Below are 16,420 nucleotides of genomic sequence, written 5' to 3'. Positions count from 1 at the left end.
ACGCCTGGCCCACGCCCCGGAAGTTCGCCCCTGGCCCAGCCAAGTCTGTCTGGTGACCCATGTTGCGGCCGCACTAAGGCCGCCCCGGCCCATAGCGCGGATTCAAGAACCTGGAGACCGTCTCCGCGGCCCGGGCCCACTGCGCCGGAGGAGCCGCCTACCCGCCATAGCGGCGCAGGTGCGCCGGCGTGCGGAGCGGTGCATTTCGGGACGTATAGTTTCCCCGCGGCATGGTGGGAGTCGTGGTTTGTGTGCGGCCCCGCCTACCCACCATGACGTAGAGTCGCCTACCCACTATGGTGGCTCAGGCTCCCTGCGCAGGCTTATTGCTCCGGTGCGCGGAGCGGTGCATTTCGGGACGTGTAGTTTCCCCGCGGCATTGTGGGAGTGGTGGTTTGCGCGCGGCTCCGGAGCTGGATCCTCCGCGGCCTTGAGCTGTAAGTGGGCGGCGTCGGTGTCCGCGGGATCCGGACACAAAAGCAGCCGGCTGCTCTTTGGGGGACGCCCAGGCGTCGCGTTCGCGCTTTCTCTCCTTGACGCTCTCCAGCGGGACCGCGGGGGTGCCAGCCACCACGGCCCACCCCCGCGGAGCGTCCGGCCTGGCTGGCTTGTCCAGGCACCCCAAAATGCACGGATCCAGTGGCTGGGGGTGGGAGGGGGGCGGCGTGTGGAGGCTGGCACGCAGGCCGAAGAGGGGGACCCAGATGTGGTTCCAAGAGAGAGAGGTTTGGGGGCGAGCGAATGTCCCAGAAGCCCTGTTGTGTAGGTGGGGTAAGCGGCCGTCGCCCTTGGCCCTCATCCTCAGGTCTGAGCGGGGCAGGTTTTGCCCCCAACCCCAGTGTGGAGGCTGGAGAGGACCTTTACCTGGCCCTCCAAGTCACGGAGGGGCAGAGGCCCAGCCCCTTGTCCTGGGAACCCCAGCCGACCCCGGCGTGGGGCTCAGAAGTCAGCCCAACTGATAAAACCCGCTTCATCTGGAACTCCCCACCACCCCACCTCCTCCACGCACCCATCGCTACTTCAAATGATGGGGTGAAGGGTTGGGGTGGAAAGAGGCTGGGAATGAGAGCAATTTAGGGAAGTTCAGACTAATGAATGGCTGGAGTGAGATACCAAGAGACGGACCGACCCTTGGGTCTGTTAGGTGGAGCAAGAATAAAATTGTGGACTATACCTTGTTCATATTGCTATAATTAGCCTAATCAAGATAAGCCAGTAGCTTTTCTGTTTTCTTTAGGAGGAAAAATCAGGATATTTTTGCAGGAAAGGTAATAGAGCCATCTCTTTCTAAGTCATTGTTATCTTTGAATTTAAAGCTAAGACTGGATAGTTCCAGAGGAAGTTTAAAACTTCTTGCACTTCGTAGATTTTATGTCTCTCAAAACTGTCCCCATCTGGTTGGCTTTGCACTTCGTAGATTTTATGTCTCTCAAAACTGTCCCCATCTGGTTGGCTTTTGTAGTTCAGCCCTCAGACACCAGCTGCCTCCTGGTTCTAAGATTGCATCAGGTGTACATATGGCAGCAGAGCACTAGCCTGCTGATATTTTTAGCTTTCTCAGTTCTCACTTGCTGAAGCCCTGCTGCTGCTGCTGCTGCTGCTGCTAAGTCGCTTCAGTCATGTCCGACCGACTCTGTGCGACCCCACAGACCGCAGCCCACCAGTCTCCCCTGTCCCTGGTATTCTCCAGGCAAGAACACTGGAGTGGGTTGCCATTTCCTCCTCTAATGCATGAAAGTGAAAAGTGAAAGTGAAGTCGCTCAGTCGTGTCCGACTCTTAGCAACGCGATGGACTGCAGCCCACCAGGCTTCTCCGTCCATGGGATTTTCCAGGCAAGGGTACTGGAGTGGGGTGCCATTGCAACTCAAAAATGGCTGAGTTGCAACCTGTAATTTAGCTAGTGGAGGTGATGGAATTCCAGTTGAGCTATTTCAGATCCTGAAATATGATGCTGTGAAAGCGCTGAACTCAATATGCTAGCAAATTTGGAAAACTCAGCAGTGGCCACAGGACTGTAAAAGGTCAGTTTTCATTCCAATCCCAAAGAAAGGCAATGCCAAAGAATGCTCAAACTACTACACAATTGCACCCATCTCACACACTACTAAAGTAATGCTCAAAATTCTCCAAGCCAGGCTTCAGCAATATGTGAACCATGAACTTCCAGATGTTCAAGCTGGTTTTAGAAAAGGCAGAGGAACCAGAGATCAAATTGCCAACTTCTGTTGGAACATGGAAAAAGCAAGAGAGTTCCAGAAAAACATCTATTTCTGCTTTATTGACTATGCTAAAGCCTTTGACTGTGTGGATTACAATAAACTGTGGAAACTTCTGAAAGAGATGGGAATACCAGACCACCTGACCTGCCTCTTGAGAAACCTATATGCAGGTCAGGAAGCAACAGTTAGAACTGGGCATGGAACAACAGACTGGTTCCAAATAGGAAAAGGAGTATGTCAAGGCTGTATATTGTCACCCTGCTTATTTAACTTATATGCAGAGTACATCATGGGAAATGCTGGGCTGGAAGAAGCACAAGCTGGAATCAAGATTGCCGGGAAAAATATCAATAACCTCACATATGCAGATGACACCACCCTTATGGCAGAAAGTGAAGAGGAACTAAAAAGTCTCTTGATGAAAGTGAAAGAGAAGAGTGAAAAAGTTGACTTAAAGCTCAACATTCAGAAAACGAAGATCATGGCATCCGGTCCTATCACTTCATGGGAAATAGATGGGGAAACAGTGGAGACAGTGTCAGACTTTATTTTTTGGGGCTCCAAAATCACTGCAGCCATGAAATTTAAAGACGCTTACTTCTTGGAAGGAAAGTTATGACCAACCTAGATAGCATATTCAAAAACAGAGAGATTACTTTGTCAACAAAGGTCCGTCTAGTCAAGGCTATGGTTTTTCTAGTAGTCATGTATGGATGTGAGAGTTGGACTGTGAAGAAAGCTGAGCGCTGAAGAGTTGATGCTTTTAAACTGTGGTGTTGGAGAAGACTCTTGAGAGTCCCTTGGACTGCAAGGAGATCCAACCAGTCCATTCTGAAGGAGATCAGCCTTGGGATTTCTTTGGAAGGAATGATGCTAAAGCTGAAACTCCAGTACTTTGGACACCTCATGCGAAGAGTTGACATATTGGAAAAGACTCTGATGCTGGGAGGGATTGGGGGCAGGAGGAGAAGGGGACAACAGAGGATGAGATGGCTGGATGGCATCACTGGCTCAGTGGACGTGAGTTTGAGTGAACTCCGGGAGTTGGTGATGGACAGGGAGGCCTGGCATGCTGCAATTCATGGGGTCACAAAGAGTCGGACACGACTGAGCGACTGAACTGAACTGACTGGGGAAGAGTTGTCATTTGGAGGCAGTGGGTGGGAATGAGTTTGATTAATTTGCCCTTTCCCCCACCCTCGACATACTCCTTCCACTGCTTTGCATATGGACTTTTAAACGTTTTTCTTTCCTGAAGAGATGGAATTTTGTCACTCTAGATATGACGATGAGGCAGCTGCCAGTAATGTTTTTACAGTTAGATGCTCTGTATCAGAGAGAATGTGACTTAGGAATTTCAGAGTTGCAGCGTTGTTCTTTGAATTTTTAAAATGGTAACACTTTGGCTTGGAGAGGCTAATGGATTGCCCCCAGGTCAGATTCCTTGTCATTGGCTCCCGCAAGCATAGAGTACAGATCTCCAGTTCTTCTGGTCATCTGGTGGTGGTTCTTTATCCCATGCCCTGCTGTCTGATTTGCCCTGACCTCCACTTGCTTATGTTCATCAGCTTACCATGTCTGTTACTGGAAAGACATTTATCATAACAATTATGGTTGGTATTTGTTAAGTGCTTTTCATGTGCTGAGCCTGGTGCTTAATGTTTTTATAATCTAGTCTTTGAAGGATAATTTACAGAGTAGGGAGCTGAGGTTTAGAGAGGCCCAGCGACTCATCCAAGGTCATACTCCTGGTAAACTTAGCACATGATTCCCAGAGGGCCAGACCTCCAGGCATTCTTTTTACTTCCTCCTATAAGTGTTTTTTGGACCTTTTTGTGGTCCTTGACCTTGGGAATTAATATCTAACCGACTTCACTAAGGGAGTCATTTGGTCTCAGAAAATGTGTGGGAAACAGCCAAACCTGTCTACTTATATGTGTAGACAACTCAATAAAAATAGAGGTGAGAAAAATAAAATTGATACAACCTTCAGTTCAGTCACTCAGTCATGTCCGACTCCTTGCAACCCCGTGGACTGCAGCACGCCAGGCCTCCCTGTCTATCACCAACTCCCGGAGTTTACTCAAATTCCTGTCCATCGAGTCGGTGATGCCATCCAACCATCTCATCCTCTGTCCTCCCCTTCTCCTCCCGCCTTCAATCTTTTCCAGCATAGACATTTTAATTTACAACATGGATCATTCCTGAGATTATCAGAGATTATTCGAAGTGAAAATTCCAGCAACAGGTTGTAACCTGTTGGGAACATATTTTTCCAGGGCGGGTCAAAATCTACTGTTCCTTATAGACAAATAAGTCTTTGATACACGAAGGTAATGAGCACCTTCGGGCTCCCCTGGTGGCTTAGACGGTAAAGAATCCACCTGCAATGTGGGAGACCTGGGTTTGAACCTTGGGTTGGGAAAATCTCCTGGAGGAGGGCATGACAACCCACTCTACTGTTCTTGCCTGGAGAATCCCATGGACAGAGGAGACTGGTGGGCTACAGGCCATGGGGTCGCAAAGAGTCAGACACGACTGAGCGACTTAGCACATGAGTGCTTTCAATCATGGTCATCTCATTTAAACAGATTTATGGTGTAAATTCCTGTCATGAGCTTATCTGACTTTGAAAAGTCCTGGGGAAAGCTTGGCTATCTTGTGCCAGCTGCTCGCTTGTGTTCAAGATACTATGACCTTAGCTATGAAGTTTAGATGCTTTTGTAAGTGAAAGTTTTCAAAAACACATGTCGGAAGTTTATCTCATTTTCCCCATTCTAAAGGCCTGTGAATTTTTCTTAATCCTAGTTGTAAGTCCATGTAAAGAAAGGCGTCCCCATGATTTCTTAGTGCAGAGCTCTCTGCGTTAGGATCAGAGCCTGGGGCCGGACTGGATGAGTTACAATCCCAGTCCTTACTGTGACTGTGGACGTGTCAGTGTCACGTGAAGTGGCTCTAGTGTGAAGAGCCCGCCTTCCAGTTCAGGAGACCTAAGAGATGCAGCTTCAGTCCCTGGGTCGGGAAGGTCCCCTGGAGGAGGACATGGCGACCCACTCGTGTTCTTGCCTGGAGAATCGCATGGACAGAGGAGTCCGTGGGGCTGCAAAGAGCTGGACAGGACTTTGTGCACATGCGCATGCGCACACACAGATACTCCAGAGTATAGACGATAAACTACACCTCTTGGGACAGGTGTGAAGACTAGCTGAGTTACTGGCACTCAGTGCACTTTAGCATGGCCGGGTACAGTAAAGTGAAGCTGTGATTCCTAACGCTGAAAGTCTCCGAATTGTAGAAGTAGAGGCCCCCAGAGCCCGTGTAGTTGACACTCCCTGTCTTCATTTACAGATGGGATGGAGGCCCCCAGAGGGGAGTCACTTACCAGAGTGTGTAGGCCCTTCATCCAGAGCTCAGGTCTTCTGACTTGTGGGGTGTGTGTCCTGGCCTAAAATAGTGACGTGGGAGGCCTCAGAGCAAATCCTGTGTCCCGGCCGGGTCCCTGCCTTGTCTCTTCCGCTTCACCTTCCCCTCCGTCTCCCTGACATTTTAGAGGGAATTTTAAGATCGGAATGACTTTCTTAATACCATTTCCCCCCATCCTTGAGTCCCTTCCCACCAGATATTTTTGAAAACCAATATTACCTTGAGGCTTCCCTCGTGTTCCAGCAGTTAAGAATTCATCTTCCAATGCAGGGTTCAGTCCCTGTCAGAGAACTAAGATTGCACGCGCTATGTGGCAGCCAAGCCCACATACCTCTAACTGCTGAGCCTGAGAGCCACAATAAAAGATCCCATATGCCGCATCTAAAACCTGATGCAGCCAAATTTATAAATAAATCAATAAATTAAATGAATACTAAAGCAAAACAGTATTCCTTTAATTAATACTCACAGGACCCGAGACATAAAATGATACCCCCATCCACGGACCAGCTCCTGTTCAGGGCAGGAGGTGGGGAGAGTGTCAGATTAGCGCCTGGGCACCTTTGTCCACAGATGAATGGAGTGGGAGCACGCTTTCCCTTAGGAGCAGGGCCAACACCTCTGCTTGGCTGTGCTCCCTTCCCCGGTCAAGAGCAGCCAAGGAGATCGTTCTGCTCAGCAAGAGCCGAGGCTGTCTCGCTAGTTGGGGTGGCCTAACCCTTCTCTCTGCAGAGCTTGCTGTCTTGGCTCAAGGGCCCTCTCTCCCCATCAGAGAAAAGTCTTCCTAAGGCGGTCTGTCTAGAAAACTCAAATTGACCTGTTTCTTCTCTTCCCCATCAGAACAGTGGGACCTGTCCCAAGCAGGTTCCCGCCCCTCCTTGTCTGCGTGGCCCACACAACCAGGAGTGGAGCCCCAGTTGGTCCAGCATGAACTGGAAGGTAAGAATATCACCAAACATTTATGGCTTGCGGGTTTTCTTTCTCCTAATTGTAAAAGTTCAGAATAGTTCTGTAGAGATAAGTGGACTAAGAAAAAAACAAAAGAAGAAAATGCAGGAATTATATAATACTTTAAGTGAACACATAAATGTACATTTTTTTCACCAGACTTTTGGAGGAAGGCCTTTTCTTTGGGAGGACAATGACTTCCCTCAGACGTGCCTCACCTTGCTTGCAAAAACCACCCCTTTGAAGTTTCACCTATAATCTCACATTTTGGTTTCTTCAAAATGGATGAAAAAGATCTTAAGAAGCAATCGACATGCAAAATCCTTCCTGATTTTTACACTCTTCTTCCTTAATCTTTCCCATTTGTGTTGCCGACAGCATTTTTTTTTCTAATTCAAGTTGAGTCTTTCAAAACAGACACCTTAGTTTTCATGGAAATAGCCTTTCTTTTCCGTGGTCATATTTCATGAGTGCCATGTTTAAATAGATTATCCATTATGACATCAAGTGCTACTTAAATATACTGACCGGCATAAACACAGCTGACCCCTGTAAAACCTTCAATACAGCTGGTGGAAGTAGAAGTTCGAGGGCAACCAAAGAATGTCCTGTGAGCTGCAAGCCTGCAGAAGGCTGTGGGCCACAGTCAGTGGGTCTTATAGGGGCGGGGGGGGGGGGGGGGGGTGTCACATTATGTCCTTTAAGGAAGTGGCGTGGGGTAGGTGCAGGGTGGCTACTAGGGTAGTCATGAAAATAGATGCTTTGAAAAGGATCAGATCAAGTCAAAATCGTATGTCTTTTCACTGTCCAGAGATGGCTGCTATTAATATTAACAATTTTGGTGCATTTTCTACCCATGTTTTTCATATATATATATGTGTAATGTGTATATCTCCAAACTTAGGATCTCATTATATGTATTTTTTCAGTTATCATAAGCATTTTCTGATTCAGAACAGCCACTGGCTTTCATCACAGGAAATGGAAAGATCTGGAAGTAGGATCAGGGAGTCAGAAGACTACAGTTCAGTTCAGTTGCTCAGTCGTGTCCAACTCTTTGTGACCCCATGAACTGCAGCATGCCAGGCCTCCCTGTCCATCACCAACTCCTGGAGTTACTCAAACTCATGTCCACTGAGTTGGTGATGCCATCCAACCTCTCACCCTCTGTCATCCCCTTCTCCTGCCTTCAATCTTTCCCAGCATCAGGGTCTTTTCCAATGAGTCACTTCTTCACATCAGGTGGCCAAAATATTGGAGCTTCAGCATCAGTCCTTCCAATGAATATTCAGGACTGATTTCCTTTAGGATGGACTGGTTGGATCTGCTTGCAGTCCAAGGGACTCTCAAGAGCCTTCTCCAATACCACAGTTCAAAAGCATCAATTCTTCGGCACTCAGCTTCGGACCCCCTCCTTCCCCAGCCCCGTGGGGCCTGGGGGCCACACAGTGGGGCTCTGGGGACTCTTCTCCAGGAGGAGCCTGGCCAAGGTTCAGGAGGTGGAGTGAAGACTCTCTGAGGGCTTAGAGATGTAGGAACGCGCATGTCGCACGTGTGGGGTGTTCCAGAGCTGCCCATAGAAAGGCCAGGAAGGAAAGACAGGGGGATTAAAGCATGTGGGGCGATGGGGGCCGGGCTCAGCGTGTGCTGAGACGTAGTGAAGGGTTTGTAGCATGGGCAGAGGCTGAAGCGAGTAGTTGGTGACGGGGCGGCAGCTGGTACCAGAGGCCGCGTCAGCAAGGGCCAGCGTGTGTGCTTGGTGCTCCGAGGCCAGAGCACGTCTCAAAACCACCTCAGCAAGTTAAAATATGAATTGTGGTCCCACCTACTGGAGTTTGAGCGCGTTGGCCTGTGGGTGAACGAGTTCCTGGGTGGCGCTGATGTATTCCGGTGAGCCACTGCACAGAGAAAGCTTTCTTTTTAGTTGTGGAGCGACAGCAACGCACTTGACCGCCCAGGCCAACCCGACTTGTCACAGAAGAAGTCCTTTCCTGTGTCAGGAACACAGTTTTGTATAGAAAACTGTACAAAAACCGCCTGTACCTTCGTGACATTCGGGCAGACACACAGCTCCAGGGCTACCAGGGAGCCCTGCCAGGTAGTGTCTGAAAGGAATGGCCTTCTGCCCAAACTGCAGTGACACCCCCTGCCCCCTGCAGGAGATAAAGGACTGTGGGACGCCCAAGACATCCTGTGCTTCCCTGTCTACCTCCATCAGCCTGTGGCCATGAGCAGCAGTCAGCGACAGCAAGCACCCAGTGCCTTAGTACCTCAGCAACTGGGGGTTTTGAAAATGTCAGTCATTTGCGGGACTTCCCTGGTGGTCCGGTAGTTAAGACTCTGAGCTCCCACCACGGGCAGGAGTTTGATCGCTGGTCAGGGAACTAAGATTCCATATGCTGCAGGGCGTGGCCAAGAATAAATTTTAAAAGGCAGTCATTCTCATTACACGCGTATTGGCGTTTATTTAAAAAACTGATATAGAGCTAGACCACCCAACTGTGTTTTCTTGATTCACTTCCCTGAAGGTTTGGGAGTTAATCTGAGGGTTTTGTTAGAAGGGAAATCAAAAGAAGAGATTTCACACAACTAAAAACTAAGATCATGGCATCTGGTCCCATCACTTTATGGCAAATAGATGGGGAAACAGTGGCTGACTTTATTTTTCTGGGCTCCAAAATCACTGCAGATGGTACTTGCAGCCATGAAATTAAAAGACGCTTACTCCTTGGAAGGAAAGTTATGACCAACCTAGACAGCATATTCAAAAGCAGAGACATTACTTTGTCAACAAAGTTCCGTCTAGTCAAGGCTATGGTGTTTCCAGTGGTCATGTATGGATGTGAGAGTTGGACTATAAAGAAAGCTGAGAGCCAAAGAATTGATGCTTTTGAACTGTAGTGTTGGAGAAGACTCTTGAGAGTCCCTTGGACTGCAAGCAGATCCAACCAGTCCATCCTAAAGGGAGTCAGTCCTGAATATTCATTGGAAGGACGGATGCTGAAGCTGAAACCCCAATACTTTGGCCACCTGATGTGAAGAGTTGACTCATTGGAAAAGACCCTGATGCTGGGAAAGATTGAGGGCAGGGGGAGAAGGGGACAACAAAGGATGAGATGGTTGGATGGCATCACCAATGATGGACAGGAGTTTGGGTGAACTCCGGGAGTTGATGATGGACAGGGAGGCCTGGCGTGCTGCGGTTCATGGGGTCGTAAAGAGTCAGACACGGCTGAGCAACTGAACTGAACTGAACTGAACTGAAAGGTCTAGCACACCTGCCTGAGAGTTGCAGGAACAGTGGCCCTGAAAGTTTCGCTTCAGCCCGTGTAGTGTCCTTGACTCCCACTGCACTGCCCGCTCTCAGTCCCAAACTTCCGCCTCTTGCCACCTCCTCCCCACAGCCTTTAAAAAGAAAGTAAATACCAAAACCACTTCCCTGGGTTTGTTTGTTGACATGCTTCCATTTCAGTGGGTTTCTAGCTTCTGATTTCCATGTACATCCTGTCACTGCTAGAGCTTAGTTTTGGGTGTAGATCTTGGAGAACAGTGGGCTGGGCTTTCCCGGGTGGTGCTAGTGGTCAAGAACCTGCCTGCCTGTGCAGGAGACCCAAGAGATGCAGGTTCGATCCCTGGGTCTGGAAAATTCTCCTGGAGGAGGGCATGGCAGCCCACTCCAGAATTCTTGCCTGGAGAATCCCATGACCAGAGGAGCCTGGCGGGCTACAGTCCATGGGGTCAAAAAGAGTTGGACACGACTGAAGCGACTCAGCACTCAGGCATGAACTGTGGGCTGCAATAGGGGTCTGATTATGACAGGACTCCAGGGGCTCATCCATAGGGATGGAGAGAATTGGGAGGGAGTGACTTGCCAGCGTCAGCGACTTCCCTTTCACTTTTCACTTTTATGCATTGGAGAAGGAAATGGCAACCCACTCCAGTGTTCTTGCCTGGAGAATCCCAGAGATGGCGGAGCCTGGTGGGCTGCCGTCTATGGGGTCGCACAGAGTCGGACATGACTGAAGCGACTCAGCAGCAGCAGCAGCAGCAGGGCTAACTAGGGCTCAGCCAGGGAAAGTCCCAGTGAACGTAAAATGAAGTTTATATCTCCACACTGGTGACTTTTGTCTCCAAGGAGGTAAAAGTTAGCATCTTTTCTTTCTTATCTGGCTTATGAATGTAGAGCCAAGCCTCTCCTCTAAGCTGTGACCCTTCAAGAAAGTAGATGAATTAGATGGTTGGAGGGTTGTTGGGGGAAGTCAGGGAGATTAGCCATAGGTCTGAGGCAGGAAGGGCCTGGACACCAAGTCAGTGTTCTAAACAGCTTGTATTCGTCAGGGTAGAAGGTTTTTGCTTTTGTAACCTTTTTAGTCTTTTATACTTGTTTGCCAAAGTGAGCTTTCTGAAGTGTATCAGTTCAGTTCAGTCGCTCAGTTGTGTCTGACTCTTTGCGACCCCATGAATCGCAGCACGCCAGGCCTCCCTGTCCATCACCAACTCCCGGAGTTCACTCAGACTCAACATCCATCGAGTCAGTGATGCCATCCAGCCAACTCATCCTCTGTTGTCCCCTTCTCCTCCTGCCCCCAATCCCTCCCAGCATCAGAGTCTTTTCCAATGAGTCAACTCTTCGCATGAGGTGGCCAAAGTACTGGAGTTTCAGCGTTAACATTATTCCTTCCAAAGAAATCCCAGGGCTGATCTCCTTCAGAATGGACTGGTTGGATCTCCTTGCAGTCCAAGGGACTCTCGAGAGTTTTCTCCAACACCACAGTTCAAAAGCATCAATTCTTCGGCGCTCAGCTTTCTTCACAGTCCAACTCTCACATCCATACATGACCACTGGAAAAACCATAGCCTTGACTAGATGGACCTTTGTTGGCAAAGTAATGTCTCTGCTTTTGAATATGCTATCTAGGTTGGTCATAACTTTCCTTCCAAGGAGTAAGCGTCCTTTACTTTCATGGCTGCAGTCACCATCTGCAGTGATTTTGGAGCCCAGAAAAATAAAGTCTGACACTGTTTCCACTGTTTACCCATCTATTTCCCATGAAGTATATAGGTTATGCTTATTCTTTACTGTTTAACCCGATTCTGTGGTTGAAAACTATTATCTAGTTACTCAGAGTGTTCTTGGGACATAATTTGTTGATGTCAGTTAATTCCACTTCATTGAAATCAAAAGTCAGTGGGAAGATGGCTGACGTAGGAGTCAGAGTGTTCGGTTCCAACTCTCGCTCCTCCTGAATTGGCTCTGTGACGCGGGGGGCTCGCCACCGCCCTGAGCTTTACTGTCCTCCTTTGTAGAACAAGGTGTAGACCAAGTCCTTGTTCAGATCCTTTCACAGCCCTCCACATCTGGGAGCAGACTGTTCTCAGCTGAAGTTTTCATTTACCCATTTCAGATCAGCTTTAGTTAAACCATCAGAGGGAGGGACAAATGCAGTCTCCATGGAAGAGTCTCCTTGTCCCAGTGCTGCATATAGTTAAGTGATGCTTGGCATTTCACCTAAGGAGTTCACTGGACTAAATCCTACTTGGTCCTCCGGAATAATGATCTCTCAATGAAGGCATAGCTTTTCACTTTATCTGGGAAGGAATTTTTAATCACACACAAAAAGGTCATACTTATTATTCAGGTTCTACTAATCGTGTTTCCCAGACTAGTATACTGTTTGCCTTGAGATACTTGTGATATATAGAATTTCATAATAAAGCCTGCTCATGCACAAACAGAGTGATTCCAATCCCCTGGTTATCCCCCAGATCTCATCTTAGCCAGTGGGTTAGAACTTCCCTCCAACAAAAGAATTACAGCAACAGTGAATTAAGTAGCTAAGCTTTAACATTTTAAGTTTTACTGTATTTTACTTGTATATTTATTTTACCTTCAAATACCAGTGCTAACGCGTAGCTGGAACCAAGAGCCAATCATGGTATCCCATAAGGGTGGGGATTCAGAAGGAAGATTTGGTCCAGCCTCCCTTTGCAGGTGAACAGGCAGAAGCTGGGGAAAGTCAAGTGACCGATGCGGGCCGCACGTGCTGTGCATGGGTCAGTGAGTGGCCCGAGCGGGGCTGTGCCCAGTCCCCCGGCTCCAGCTGCTCACTGCAGACCATGCCGCTGCCTCAGGCTCAGGGGGTGAGGGGCAAAGTGCATGGTCAGGTTGTGAGAGAGCACAGCCATGGCATCTGTGAAGCCGACAGCCAGGGGGTGGTGAAGGGCACCTGAAACCAGGCTGCCCGAAACCTGGAACCGGGCCCTCATCTCTGCACCCGGGAGCCCCCACCCAGCCTGGTGCCCAGTGCTTAACACGGTGCACAGGAGACGTGTGCCGAGTGAAGGGACGTGAAAGAACATTCCTTATCCATGATCGAACGGCTCCACGAGTTTTCTTTCTTCTTTAAGGTGCTTGAACACTTCCCCCTGCTGCTGTATATCTTGGCGGCGAAAACACTAATCCTCTGCCTGGCGTTTGCCGGAGTCAAAGTCTACCAGAGGAAACGACTGGAAGCAAAGCAGCAAAAGGTGGAAGCTGAGAAGAGGAAGCAGGCGGAGAAGAAGGATAGCTAAAGGGGAGTGAAAGGTATGGGCTTTGCAGACTGAACTACACGGCAGGTTAGGGCGGGCCTGCCCCTGGATGTGATGAGAACTCTGCCTCCCTCCGGCCTGAGGCTCTGGGACGGCGCAGGGCCCCACCTGCCCCCGGAGGTCGGGCAGCTCTGTGTCAGGTCCAAGTGCAGGTCCTGACCTTTGAGCCCCGTTTGCTCTGGGGCCACAGGGGATGGACAAGTCCTCACCTCTGCTCCAAGCCTGCAATGGTTCTCCTTTCACAGGAGCAGGGGTGTTTGACAGAATTTGGGTCACAGGACTCTTGATACTTTCAGGAAAGTTGTGGACCTTCTCCCTGGAGAAGCTCACATACTAGAAACACCTAAATTGGACCTAACATTGCAGACAGGGATGGGGAGGATGTGGGATCGCAGGTCACATAAGACCCCTACCTGTACCTAAGATTAAGAAATCCTGCTGACCTCAAAATGAAGTCTGACTCCTAGATTCGGCATGTAAGTCCTTCTCCACTCGTCCTCACCCAGGTCACGTGTCCCCCGCTGCTGCCTCTCTCCATGCTCCTGCAGACCACCTTGACCACAGTAGACGCTCTTGGCCTTTGCTTGTTAGTCCCCTGGCCCAGAACGCCTTCCTTATGACCACTCCACCAGCACAAAATCTTCCTCATTGCTATAGCCTGGTGCCTGTCTCAGAGCTCATCTGTGTGTGTATGCGCGTGCACACTCAGTCGTGTCCAACTCTTTGTGACCCCCACCAGGCTTCTCTGACTCTGGGATTCTCTAGGCAAGAATTCTGGAGGGGGTTGCTATTTCCTACTCCAGGGGATCTTCCCAACCCAAGGATGAAACCCAGGTCTCCTGCGTTGGCAGGCAGATTCTTTACCACTGAGCCATCTGGGAGCTGCCCCATAGCACAGGGGCTGCCCAGAACGTGTTTGTTTTTAAGGCACCAGGAGGAAGTTATTCAACCCCCAGCTTACAGGCTGGACTAATGACGGTCAGCAGCTTCCTTCATTCTCCTGTGCTCGCCCAGTTTCATCACTTTTCAGGTTGAGGTCTGTGCTTTTCTCTAAAAAATGAGAGGACTCACATATGGTAGCAGGGAATCCTAGATCAGTGGTTTCCAAAGTTGATTAATGATCAGGTTGCCTGGGTTCTTTGTTACAATGCAGATTCCCAGGGTCCAGCCTCAGAGTGACTCCGTTACATCTGTGGCTGGATCTGGGCACCTGTTCTTTCGAAAACCTCTCAGCTGATTCTTCCACTGTCTTCTCAGCAGCTGGGTTTGGTGACCTCCAAAAGCCCTGTTAACCCTGAGATAGGCTTCTGTAGAGATGATTTCCTTTACAGGACTCATAGATTTTTCATTAATAATAATTGCAATATGTCTTGAGTGATCTGTGCTAGCATTTTCCTAAGCATTTCACAGACAGCCATGTTACTGACCACTCCTGGCAGCCCTGTGTGGTCCATTCAGACTGAGAACATGGCCCACCCTGTACACGGTCAAGGACAGACAAGCAGAATTGAACCCAGGTCGGACATCCAACCGCAGGGCCTCACCCCTGGCTGCACTGTGTCCATCCTCAGGATGGAGCCGTGGGAAACACTGGGCTCCTGGTCCTCCCTCTAGGATAGGGGCAGTCCTCTCATCGCCCACTGCTCCCTGGGCCTTGGCGAACTGTACACGTTACAGGCAAAGGAAGTTACTGTTATTAAACCTTGCCTTCTGGAAAAAAACAACATTTTTATTGACTGAAATTTAGGAGCAGGCACTAGAGTGGGGGGGGGGGGGGTGCTTCCCAGGTGGTGCAAGTGATAAAGAACCCACCTGCCAGCGCAGGAGACAGCAGAGTCATGGGTTCGATCCCTGGGTCAGGAAGATCCCCTGGAGGAGAGCATGGCAACTCACTCCAGTATTCTTGCCTAGAGAATCCCCCTGAACAGAGGAGCCTGGCGGGCTACAGTCCATGGGGTCACAAAGAGCCAGGCACCACTGAAGCAACCTAGCACACACTAGAGCAGGGAAACGGGGAGTACTTGGAAATTAGAAAAGGTGAGGGAAGGCAGTTTCCATTGAAGTGTTGCCTGGACTTCTAATCCAGACAGAGTTATCATTTTGTGCGTTAACTGCAGAGAGGAAGCAGAGATTAGATGTGAGATCACAGATACTTCTTCCCTTCCCCAAATGTCCATGGCAGCCCAATGTGAAGGAGAGATGCCTGGTTGCCCACCCAGCCCAGAACTGACCAGGGGGCTCCGGTTACCCTCCCAGGTAGGGGGCTTATCAGCGTTTAGCCTGGAGCCTTGTTTTACACCGAAGGGATTTTTAGATGAAAGGAAATTGTGATGCTAAAAATACATGATCGATAGACAAGCCTCCGCGGTTTCTGTTTCAGTTTAAATAGCTGAGCATAAACGTAGATGCTGAGCAAGTAAAACATTCACAGTTATTCTGCCAGACAGTTCATCGTCATCCCTCTGGTCTTCCTTTCTAGATTTTGTGGTGTAACTGTCAGCTCAAGTGGACTCCAGCTGAGAAGAAAGTCTTAATTATTGAACAATATGTCAGAAGACAAACTCGCAGCCTCTAGTCTAACTGAAAATGATGTGAATTTTTATATGCTTTTAGAAGAACCAGTATTTTGTTTGCTAAAATAAAATAACCTTTGTAGAATAAGCCAGAGTACACGTGTGCCTGTCTTCTCCCTCCCCTCGCTCTCCTCTGTGTAGTCAGAGGAGGAGGGAGTTTTGCGTTTCCAGCATTTCCTTGCCGCTGGCGCCAGATCAGAGGTGCCCCTCTGTAGAGGACTGGGCTGTAGATGGTCCCCATCACCCAGCCCTCCATCCTTCTTATCTGCTCCCTGGCACATCCACTCCTTGTCTCCTCTTTAGCTCCTCCTGCAAGCACTGTGGCCCTTTCTCATGTTTGCATCCTTGGGGTGGAGGGAGGCTGTTCACCCCTCCAGCAGCGTTGGCACCTCTGCTGAGCCTGTGAGGTCCTTGCAGGGAGGAGCTGGGGTGAGACCTGCCTGCAAGGGTGGGTACCAAGTCTAGGTCAGGCTATCGGATCCCTTTGCGAAGAAGAAAGAGGGGCCCACGTGTGCTTTGTCCTTTTCCCACCAGTTTGCTTGTTGGGATTTGCTGGCATGAGATGAAGGACAGGATGCCAAGAAGACTTTCAGATTTGAGATAGCAGGGCCCGTAAGTATTTTTCTCTGCATCTAACAGACTGAGGTCTCTACTAAAAAGTTCCT

At 49.3% G+C, this 16,420-nt stretch overlaps 1 protein-coding gene across 1 annotated transcript; it reads left to right on the top strand.

Annotated features, from left to right (window-relative positions):
* The first annotated feature begins 335 nt into the window (after window positions 1–335).
* SMIM11A (small integral membrane protein 11A) lies at window positions 336–15,844 on the top strand. Its single transcript, XM_027545742.1, has 4 exons — window positions 336–437; window positions 6,484–6,582; window positions 13,000–13,177; window positions 15,662–15,844. The coding sequence occupies exons 2-3, from the start codon at window positions 6,571–6,573 to the stop codon at window positions 13,162–13,164; spliced, it is 177 nt and encodes a 58-aa protein (XP_027401543.1). The 5' UTR covers window positions 336–437; window positions 6,484–6,570; the 3' UTR covers window positions 13,165–13,177; window positions 15,662–15,844.
* The last annotated feature ends 576 nt before the right edge of the window (window positions 15,845–16,420 follow it).

This window comes from Bos indicus x Bos taurus, chromosome 1 (genome assembly GCF_003369695.1).
Source record: "Bos indicus x Bos taurus breed Angus x Brahman F1 hybrid chromosome 1, Bos_hybrid_MaternalHap_v2.0, whole genome shotgun sequence".
In the NCBI taxonomy this organism is placed as follows: Eukaryota; Metazoa; Chordata; class Mammalia; order Artiodactyla; family Bovidae; genus Bos; species Bos indicus x Bos taurus.
The sequence above is the reverse complement of the archived record's forward strand: the minus strand, read 5'-3'. Positions and strand labels throughout refer to the sequence as shown.